We start from the raw sequence: 11,731 nt of genomic DNA, 5'->3' as shown, positions 1-11,731 counted from the left end.
GATTCCCTGCGTTGATGGAGAAAGTGAGACTGGAGCAGAGATGTAGAAGAGCCTGGGTCTGTGTGGGAGGTGTGTGCAGCTGGGGATGGAGATTGCAGGGTTGGGCTCATTCGTGAAAGAGGCAAAGGACGGATGAAAGATCTGACCTCTAGGCAAGGTTATAGCTTTTTAGAGAGTGACAGCAACAAAGTGGATTTTTTTCCAGGCTCAAGAGAACCTGGAGTAACCGCTGTAATAGCAAATGTATTTCAACCATGCTTTTCCTGGTGTAGGGAAATGGGGGTAGCTGAAACAACTGAATATACTCAGCAAAAGTTAGCTCTTTGCATCTCTTACATTCACACTGGGCTTCCCTACATATTCATAATTTTATAGGTATCTATGGAATACTTCAATTTAAATATTTCTGCCCTTTACGCTGAAGAGCCTATATAGTACAGGAACAGCAGACTGTGCTTCATGCATGTTTTTGTGAACTCTATGCGTAATAAATGTAGTTCTTTAGTATAGTTGTTGATTATTTTTTCCTATCTACAGCACAGAATAACAGACAAAATTCTTCTCATCAAATGCCTGACTGTGTTGGGATGTGTTATTCTTATGTTTTTTCTGAACTCCTTTGTTCCAGGCATCCACCTGGATCTTGGTAAGTTTCATAATTTTACTCTATTTTAACAGAAAAAAAATATTTTTCTGCATCTGGATTTGCTCAGAAAGCCCACTTCTATATGTTTGTTGTTTAACAATTTCGTCATTTAATCAGAACACTAGTTTCTCAAAACAAGTTTTTGAAATGTAGTCTTGTTCCATTCACCCCAGGAGCAGAAGTATTCCCGTTATTAATAGGTGAATGCACCTTACAGAATAAGCAAACTCTATCTTGGTATGATTGCTGTAGATTTGAACGAGTGACCAAGCCTCACTGTGGCAATCAGAAAATAATCACTCTACATAATAGTAAAGTAGTCTGGCATTTCCTAAGTGTACATAACTCCAGAACTTCCAGGCTCCATTACTTTATTGTCATAATAAATCATTTTCCATAACAAAATCAAGGAAAAACTGTATATATGTGAAATGAAACAGCTGAAAGTATTGGAGATGTTGAAATAGGACAAATAGGACAAAGCTGATCTGTGCATTGCCCTATAAAAAGGTAACAATTATTTAGACTGTTGAAAGTAAGGGAAATTCATATTTATGCTTTCTCTATTGTGTACATCTATCCCAGTGACTGAAGGAAGCCACTGTGAAGAAAAATAACTCATAATCAATAAATCACTGATTCAATTCTAATATGCACAGATGAACAGTGCATAAGCTAAAAGCTTATATATACAGTTATTCAACAGTGAGCAAGCTGAAGACAAACCCTACCATGTCTCTTGCTGACCCTTCGAGTACCTTGACAGGCTTGGTACACCAGCAGTAGTAGCACACCGTTATTTTGGCTAGCAGGGCTACAGGTTACTGCTCTGATCTGGTTAGCATCTCTCTCTACTGGGACTCAAGTCAACATGAGTGTTGTGTAGTGCCGGCACGAGTGGGAGGCTGTGTGCTACCCTGACTGGAGCAATGTGTTTTGGCAGGTACAGCTAAGTTGTGAGATGTGTTAATTCCTGGGATTGATCCTTGGCCCAACACATTGGTGTGGCTTGGGATATGAAGTTACCAGACAGTGCAGATAGATAGACTCAGGAACACCTCTTTGGCAGGTGAAAGGCATCCTGGAGCAGTTCATGGTTAGGATAGGAGATATCTCAGCCAGGCCTTCTTCTCCTTTAATACCAGCCTCAGCTGAACATACTAGGTTCCAGAATATTTGCTCGGGAAATGGGAAATTTCAGTCAATAGGTTATTGGCTGTTAAGGAGTTGAAAGCTGTACTGAGATGTTATAGCAGCAAAAGTGCTATATTACCAAGGTGTAGGAAGATGGAGGAATTAAAGATGTGGGAAGGTATTTGAAGTTGCCATGGCTAAGAATATGTAAGAAGGGAGTTCAGAAAGAAGTCAGTTTTCACCCTTACTTTCCCATCTCTGATAAGCAGACTTTAAACCATGCAAGATTTTATGAATTAAACCTAAAAGTGTTTTTGAAAACCCCCACACAGTCAGTAAAAACTATCTAACAGTGGTTGCATATGCCTCTCCTAAGGTATGCCCTCTAAATGGTAATGTACGTGGAGACAATACTGTCGATAACTGCTCATTACTATTTTCGTATCATTTTACATTAGTAAAATAAATGAAAACACCGGCAAGGCCAGCAGTGCAGGTTTCTGTTATTCATTAGCTGATCTTCACCTGAAACTTTGAAAGTTAATGCAGGATGTCTGTATTCTGTCTAAATTCTCCCTGTTATATATTCATGGCAAATCTAACAGATTAATGAAGAAATGTTCTTAAGTCATATGCATTATTTCTATTAACATTTAATGGAACCTGCAAGCTTGTGCTGAGGTGTTATTGGTAACTCCTGAATTCTACTATCTTGATGTCAGCTATCAGTTATATACCATTACTGAAGTAATGCTACTGTGATTCTCTGTGGATTTTAGTTCTCCAGCGTACAAAAATACTTCTTAAAATACAGAACATCTTGTACTCTGATGGTTTGGTTAAATTTCTTCAATATGTTTTTCTTATAAAGATGAGAATAGATTGTAGTTCAGTGTTTAATTTTCTACCCGAATAATGTTTTATACAGAAGCTGAAGTGTTAGAAATCTAATAACTTTTAATTGCATTTGGTAGAGTGAATTAGAGAGATTACAGAATTTTTTATCAGTCCCCAGCCTTGATATAATTTTTTCATTATTAACTTGGAGTCATTGATATAATTTGAGGGAACTGACATTTTAATTTAAATAATAAAGTTAGCATCCTTAACAGTCTTTTAAAATGCAGAACACCTTCCTACTCAGTTTTCTTGTACCTGCTCATCAAGTTATTTAGTCTAACTCCATGGACTATCTATGAATCCAAGGTTAATACTGAGAATTTAAACCAACAGATATGGAAAACTTAGTTAAGACTTCCATAATATCTGTGTCCTGTTCCTGTAGGATTATGTTTTGTTGATAAAATATCTGAAAAGAAAAAAAGAAATGATGAATGTAGAATCCCTTTGAGCACTGAACCTGGTTCCTGTGTGGGCTTTAACTTTTAGGCAGGTATGTCTAGACCTTTGAATATTTGAATATAGGGAAAAGCAAAAAAAAAGAGCAAAAACAAACAAACAAACAAAAAAACACCCAAACTTCTAAAGTAAAATAAAGCAAGGTTTATTTATTTGAGATCTTCAAAGACCACTTGGACATGGTCCTGTGCCACATGCTCTAGGTGACCCTGCGTGTGCCGAGTGTTTGGACTAGATGATCTCTAGAGGTCCCTTCCAACCTTAAGCATTCTATGATTCTATGATTTAGAATATAAAATAGGTTTTTTTGTTTGTTTGTTTGTTTGTTTGTTTTTTCAATAGAGAAAGTTCAAAGTGAGTCAGTCATGCCTGATAGCTCTGGCTATCTGAGCATCAGACATCCATAAAGTAATTACCTTCAGCTCCCCTTAAAGTAGTCTATGGAAATAGTGAATAATGAGAGGAGGTAAGCAACAGGTGTGATTTGTTGAACCTACTTTCAATTTACAGATAGGTTCACTTTACCCTATATTACTTCACTTTTTATAAAGCAGTCAAACTGTAGCAAGTTTGACACAGCTAGATGAAAACAAAAACCTAGCACTTAGATGGAGAGTCAGCTTGATGATTGATAATTTTGGAATTTGATTAAAATAACTTTGATATTATTAACCAGAAGTGATGTTAGTAAAGAACCCAGTTATATCAGTTTTTTAAAAAATGTGGTTTACTCTTTTAAGCAACAAACAGGATCACTATCACCTTTTTGGGTAGTTGCCTAAGTTCTGTAAATCAAAACTCAAGTCAAGCAAAAGTCCTAGGCCTATATTTTCACTACTGTGTTTTCTCTAGAGCTAAAATTTCTCCATGTATACAGTGAATTGTTACTTTGTTTGAAAATATCTCATGCATGTAGTTAAATCTATTTTCTCTTGGAAAACTCTCATCATTTACAGATCCTTTTGAGGATCTGAAATAGGGAACTATTAGCAATTTCTCTTGACTAGTAACATTTAAATCCTTAAAGAATGTAGAATGATTTTCATTTAATTCAAGCTGTCATTTTCGTGTTCATTAGGCCATAGTGTGCAGTCTTTTTATTTTATTACCATTGCATTAAATAAAAAATGTGTTCAATTGCTGTAGATATAAAAGACTCTTGTTGTATTGCCATTCCTTTAGATATTGGTTATTGTATTTTCTGTCTCATTTCCATAATTTATAAGAAATACCAAAGAAATTCATGGGAGTAATTAAATACCTTAATTGGAAATGGCATCAGCAGAACAAAAAAGCAAATGATGCCTACGGAGAATGTTATGCAAATTATAGTGGAAATTTTACCTTACCATTCAGAAGAGTGTCACCTCAAACTCAAGAGAGAGGATTGGCTCTAAAATTACTGAAATCTAATTTCTCTTGATTTTTGTCTTGCTTTTATTTAAATGGCCATGCATAGTTGTCATCTTTTACTGTAATTTAGAGTTGAACCAATAAATATAATAGAGTAGAGGCTGAGGACGTTTTGTCTGGTAGATTGCTTAATGATGAAAAATGGCCTGCATAGCCCTAAAGCACTTCATGGACTCACTTAGAATTTGCTATTGAATCACAGAACTAAAATGTTGAATGTCAAAATTTCCATATCAATATTTGTTTGGCTTAGAAACACGGAAGCTAGTTTTCCATTACTACAGCCTACTAAGATTTTAACAACTAGCTTCTTTCACATTATTTTGTGCAGCATTTTCAAGAAATGGTACAAAGAATAAACAGCAGCTATGATTATGTCTTAAAAACTACTGTCCTGAGTATGCAGTGCACCTACCTATTAAGCTGCCCAAACTGTAATAAATATTATCCTCAACTTCTGTCTTGGCCTTGGGACACAGCATCTGCTTTTGAATTTGCACTAGGGAATTTCTTTTAAATGGTGAAATGTTTTTAAATTTGAATCACCCCACAGCAGCTCTGTGAGTGAAGTCCTGTCTCGCTGTGTGCAGTAGAACTTGCCACGTTAAAAAACAGTCATAAATTGCCATGGAGCAGGAGTTCATACCTGAGAAAAGTGTGGACAGATTCCATTAGTCTGAAAGATGTGTTAACTCCAGAGTATCTACACGGCTCCTATTTTTACACTTTGAACTGTTATTCTGTAACTTTTTGCTCATCTGCTGTTGGTAATACGTAGATTAAACCATCTTATGCTACCATACTGTATGATGGTGGAGCTGTATAAATTTGTTGCTGTTAACAAGCAATAAAATTGAAAACAAAAAAACAAATTATGTTCTCACAATTTCTAAACTTTTGTATGCATAGAGATGGAGTAGAAAAGAGTTGTTTTTATTTTGGAAATGCTTTGTTTCAGGTGAATTTGGCAATAGTTAAAATGAAAGGTCTATTATAAAATTATTCAATATTACTGAGAGATTATTTACAAAATGTTTGAAAGATGATTTTAATAGGTTGGTCTATTATAGATTAGTGCTAATAGTACAGAAAATCCCAGTAAGACGGACAGCATATTAAACTATAAAACATGAGATATGATATAGATTAAATCAAACAAAGGTTTAATGCCAAAAGACACATTGTTAAGTTTATCCTGTTTTCAGATCTCTGGACCTTTTCTATACAGCTCAAAATAGCAGCATGTCAGCTGTGGTTGCCTAGAAACTCCTTCACACACACCAGCAGAGCAGACAGTTTTAGTTCCCAAAACATTTGATTAGGGATACCTTCTCTGTATGTGGCAGTTAGCTCTGGTTTTGAAAGTATTAGTGATGATGTTATCCTTATGTCATTGTGTTTGAAAAAGGGAACACCCTTTATATGAGCTAATTATTTATTGTTAGACAAATTAAAAATATTATCTCTGTAAGCAAAACACAAAATAGTTATTGTTAGATGCCTTAACAATAATATTAATTCTACAGTACACATTCTGTAATTAATACAAAACTCACTAGCAGTGCTACAGTTAAAAGTTGTTATACAAAAACGAACAAACAAACAAACCCCCCGCCCAGCATCTACTCCTTATTTTCTAATATTACGGTTGTGCAGCCATGCTCTGCAGGGTGCTAAGCTTCCCAGTTTTAGGCTGGGAGGAGTCACAGGAGTTGTTGGTATCTTCAGGTGTTTGATGAGAGAAGTGTCATAGGTCTTTCTTTCTCTCTTTACCAGGAGGTGCATTGTGTTGTTGATGGCTTCTTCTTCCTAATGGCCTGGATCCATTTGGGTTCATTGTTATATGTCTTCTAAAGTCTACCAGCTTTTTTCTTTTTACCCCTGTTGGTTACAACTCCATGTTCCCTCCAATTTTATTCTATTCTCTCCAATTTTATTCTGTTCGGTGTGCTGTAGATACATATTCCTCGTCCTTCTGTTTGGCCCTAAAATGGGTCTTGTCCTGCTTCTAAGGTTGCATTACTATCCGTAACTGACCACTGATCAATTGTCCTGGGACTTTTGGTATCATCATATGCCAAGATGTTGAAGACTTTTGCTATCACTCCTTGTCTGTACCCCTTTACACTGCATCATTATGCTAGGGTCATAAATAGTTCATTCTACACAACATCGCTAACTGTTATTCATATGTGTATAATAATTATCAACAATAGGCATAAACCACACATTTACACAAAGCTAAGCAAAACTAAAATTAGATATTATCCATCTAACCATTAGGCAATTGCTGAAACTGGTAAACAAGCTAAGATAAAGGTCCAAGCAAGCCTAGACAAGTCACCAGACACCACCTGGCAGATCCTTGCACAGTTATTAAAAAGCCTCAGGTGCAGCTCCTCTGCTAGGCCATGGGCAATATGCTGCTCACTGGGCAACAGTACTGCATCAAATTGGAAGGACTCCATTTTTACTGAATTGTCTCTATATTTGGATCCAAATCCATTGAAAAGAAGAGGACCACTTCTGTTGACGTCATTGAGCCACGGATCAGCTTTTAGCTTTTTGGAGCAGTACGTATGCTAATCCAGTGAAGGCAATGGCAGCAGAAAAGGCTGTGGGCTTCTCCATGCGTTTGGCTTCCAGAGCATTGGCTTTTTCTGAATGCATCTGCCGGGCAGGGACACCTGGCTGTTCTGGCCCTAGTTCCACAGCACCACAGCTCAGAGCTGCCCCTGGAGCCCCCTTAATCCCACTGGTTCCCAGCAGATCCCTTTCCACCTGCGCTGCTCTCACCCAGAGCTCCTGAGCTGTTTCTTTCCACTGCAGGTCGATATTTGGTGTTTTCTATTTTTAGAAAAAGTTGTCTTTTGTGACAGTTGATACTGATTGAATAGGGAATTGTTTTTAATGTGCTCCAGTTCATTGTCAAGGACTTGGCTTCCATCTATAGGAATGACCTTTTATCTGTAATTACTCATCCTATGCACTTTTGCCACTGGTAACTTCTCTAACTGATTTTCCATTAATGTTGCACCTATATGAAGCTGTAATGTTGCACCATAACTGGTGGTTTTCCTTTAATTCCTGGCCTGATAATGGTAGGAAATAGAGCAACAAAGTGTAGTATCTGGCAAGAGTGCCCACATCACTGTTGCAGGATATCTTAGTGCACCTTTTTCTTGTTTAAATGCCCTAAACCCTTCATCAGTTCCAATGGGTTTCTTCCAGGCATCTTTAAAGCTACTGATCTTCCAGGTGGCGTCATTTGCATTAGTGAGCGGAGTTTGGCATATTTACCCTGCTTTAGCTCTATTCTCCTCTTTGCTCTGGCTTCAGTCTTCTGCCTGATACCTTTTCAAATCTATTTGTGCATGCAGCAGTGTTAGCTTAAGATGTCTAGTACTTTTATGTCGATATCAAGAAGAGAAATACAAATGACTCGCTGCTAGTTCCTGAGTAGGTAGTATGAAGAATTTAATTGCCACACAGTAGGCGCATTTTGCGGTTTTAAAATGAAAATGGACATAATTATATTTACAAGACTTAGTATGCCTTTGCTTTATAGTAAAATTGAAAAAAAGTCCTGTTAGAATGTATATGAATTAAAAATAAATTTGACAATTATTTTGTAATAATGTGCATTTTGGAGCAGAACTAATTGATGTAGTCAGCATTGGCTATGACTCAGAAAGTATGGTCCACATCTGTGTTGTTTCTCCTGCTCAGCATTTTTTTCTGAGAATAAGAGATCTATTTTCCAGGGCCAATTTTTATTTCTTTTTGGATAGTTTTCACAAAAATGTGCCCTCAAAAATGCATAGTCATCTTTACAAACATGCAATTAAGTATGGAAAAATATCCTCTTTCCTTGCAGTTGCCCTTATATTTGACAGCTGGAAAAAAAGAAACAGTTGTATATGCTGTTGCACCTTTTGTGATGTAGTTCATACTTCTGGAAAAGTTGACCTTTACTGTATCTTCATATTTGCATCTTCTCATATTATTTTTGACTCACTAGAGTCAATGAGGGTATGCCAACAGTGTGAGTGTTTGTTTGCAATGACCTTTACTGAAATAATGCTGTAAATTTTTTTAGATTTATGTATTGATGCAATATACAGGACTATATACTTGTCAACACATATTTTCTGTAGATATAGTGCTCAGCTATGGCACCCTTTAACCATGATTTCCTTCTTACAGTGCTCTACTTTGAATGTCATCCTATGTCATCTGTGAAATTGTGTTTAGATTGATCGGGAGAATTAGCAAAGTTGAGTGTTGACATTGCAATACAATGGTGCATATGATTTCTCCATTCTGACCTCATGACATTGAAGTTATGCAATAAAATCTTGCCCATTTTGGACTAATGTACATGTGCTCATCTGTGATTAAAGAGGAGCCAGTCTTCTGTCTTTTTGTTTTTTCTATGCTTTAATTTTTAACTTTGAAATTTCCTCTGTCATCAAAGGTTGCTTTTTTTTTTGCCTTTTGCCTTGGATGGTTTTATAGTTTCCATTAAGTTTTTTCATGTTCTTTCACTCTTCTTATATTGTACTTCACATTTCCTGTTGCAGTGCAAGCTGTCCTGGACTGTTACCATCATAGTTCTTTCCCCATGGAGTAATTTTAAACTGTGTTGCTACAAATAGCACAAAACAGCTGGAAACGATTTCTAGGAAGCTAAGCCTATGAAAAGGACTGCTCAAGAGACCAGCAAATTGCCTTATAACAAGGGAATTTCATAAAAGGGTATTAAAAAGAAAATAATGCTTATCAGCTGCCAACAAGTATTATTTAAAAAATGTCCGCATGATCCAGAATATATATATTCAAGGACACATGATAAAACTAGAAAAAAAAAAGTGTAAGAACCTGAATACAGGATATTTTGTTTTGCATTCAGAACTCAGAGCAGTCACTACTCAGAGGAGTAGAGTGAGCACCACTGCAATTTTTAAATTGTTTGACCAAAATATTTCTATATGTATATATAAAAGTAGATTTGAGTGTATGTTTGTGTATTCTATACCCTCACATATGACGGATTGACATATTTATCCTTAAGATAAATCTGTGAGGATTATAGAGTGTATCAGACCTCTTCCAATTCAGCTGCTGGAACAAAGTGATAGAATTGACTTTCTCATATGCTCAGTGATGTGCTGAAATAATGATTTAACACTAAATACGTTTTAGCTGTTAGGCCTGATATATGCTTTGTGGCTAAGACAGTTCTTGTAGTTCACAAAAAGTTGCTGTGGCCATGTTGACCGATGGAGCCTGTGAGTGAAATGGTAAAGATAAACCAAAAGGCATATGCTACTTTGCTCACTTACAAACATCTGTGGGGCCATCCTTCAGATCGGATTATTACCTTTTTTGTCCCGGCAGAAGCTGATCTAACTGATTTTGAAAATTCTTACTGATTTCTTAACTGCTGATTTCTTAACCTGGTTCTAATATGTAAGCAGAATCTTCCTCATTGCTATTATTCTTCCTCCTTCTTCTCTCTTGTCCTATCTGCCATTGATGTGTTCTCTGTTGTCGGGAGCAGCCTAGTGCGCTGCAGAAGGCATTTGCCAGGACCTTTTCAGTCTTCCTGCCTTTGAAATGAAGGTACTGAATTCTTTAAATTTTTCAACAAAAGTCAAATTTCCATACTATTTACCTTATTCTTACTTTTCTACCCTGAATCTTCTGATGTGAACATCTTCCTTAGAGCACCCCACCTGAAAGTTTGCTAGTGATGATGAGAGCAAATATTGTGTCACACGATTTACAGGCTATAGTCCCTGATCCTGCAATCGAGTAGGCCTTTGGGTTCAGTTTTGATCCACTATATTTCTAGAGTCTTTTATGCAGGTTTGTCAGGAATCTGTTTGTTTCTGATTATGTATTTGTGTATTTAACTGTTCCTGAGTTAAAAAAAGGAGAACCTGCACATATCTCTCCTGTTCATCATTCTTGTTTTTCCAGGTGGGTATACATACTGGTATGAACTATGTAACCACATACAGGTATGAACTATGTAATCACAGTTATAGCTACCCTGACTTTTGTTTGTAGTGCAGGTATCTCAGGTGCCACATGAGTTTCCACAAAAATAATTTTAAATGCACTTTCAGTATTTGTATAGAAAGGCAATATTTCAAATTCACTGCACTTAAAATGAAGATGCAATGTCTACATGTTTACATGAAGCTTATCACATTTTTTAGCTGGTGGTAGGGCCAGACAAAATTACTTTTACTAAGGAACACAAATTTTCTTAATGAGCTTTTGAAAAGGTTTTTGTTTATTATTTCTTTCTATCATCTCATCTATCTTCCACATGTTTTAGACTTCTATTTGATTCCATTAGATTGTTTTCTATCTTCAAGCACTTTTGTTTGATTATTAAAAAATCTTACTGGGTAAAGTGTACGAGAAAAGCAAAGCCATCAGACTATCTCTGCAGTACTTTTTCTATGAGCCCAGCAAAGAGACAAAGTAATCTTTTCTATGAAGGATGCATTACAAAATTTGCAAGGTGCATTTTAATACAAAGTTGGACACTATTTCTTTTTCCTAATTTCAACAGAAACTGTCACTGTCTTCAACGGGTACCTTAACTGTGCAGATATGGATTTTAGATTCAGTTACTTTCCACATTATATTTCCAGAACACCAATTACTGTGAGACAGAAGCACTGAGAGGCAGTAAATGGTTTGTGCAAATATAAATGGGCTTTGCTTTCACTGTAGTAACGAGAAGTTATTTTTTATAATTATTTCTGTTTCACTTCTTCCTGTCTATCTTTTATAGCCCAGTGATCTAGAAATGCATGAAGAGAGAAGCCAACTTCTGTAGCCAGCTTTAATGTATCCTGGTACTTTCAGTTCTCTAAAAATTAGGGAATATGTTTCAGACTAGATCCCCGAAAAATGTAAAGCTGACTGAGTATATAAAACATTGATGTAGCATGTTCACTGTCACTAACTCCCCTAGGAAGGCAGGCTAACATGTGATAGATGTACTTAGCTTTTATTTAACCTTGACACACTCTTAGGGGAGAGAAGTCTGTTAAAGAGTTGTAACATACATGTGGCTGTGGCCTTTGCTTTTTAAACAGAGACATTATTACTGTCCAGCTAAAGGGTGTTTTAAGTTAAACCATGTCATTTGAAGGT

The 11,731-nt window shown here is 36.3% G+C and overlaps 1 protein-coding gene across 1 annotated transcript in view; it reads left to right on the top strand.

Moving 5' to 3' along the window:
• Window positions 1–11,731, top strand: part of OCA2 (OCA2 melanosomal transmembrane protein) — a 162,946-nt gene that overhangs the window by 87,765 nt on the left and 63,450 nt on the right. Inside the window, exon 17 of the mRNA XM_010222642.2 lies at window positions 538–646. Coding sequence (XP_010220944.2) covers window positions 538–646 — 109 coding nt within the window. The remainder of the gene's footprint in view (window positions 1–537; window positions 647–11,731) is intronic.

Source organism: Tinamus guttatus, unplaced genomic scaffold, assembly GCF_059628265.1.
Source record: "Tinamus guttatus ecotype Peru unplaced genomic scaffold, ASM5962826v1 Tinamus_guttatus_pri_ptg000134l, whole genome shotgun sequence".
NCBI lineage: Eukaryota > Metazoa > Chordata > Aves > Tinamiformes > Tinamidae > Tinamus > Tinamus guttatus.
This window is presented reverse-complemented; position numbering and strand designations above follow the sequence as displayed.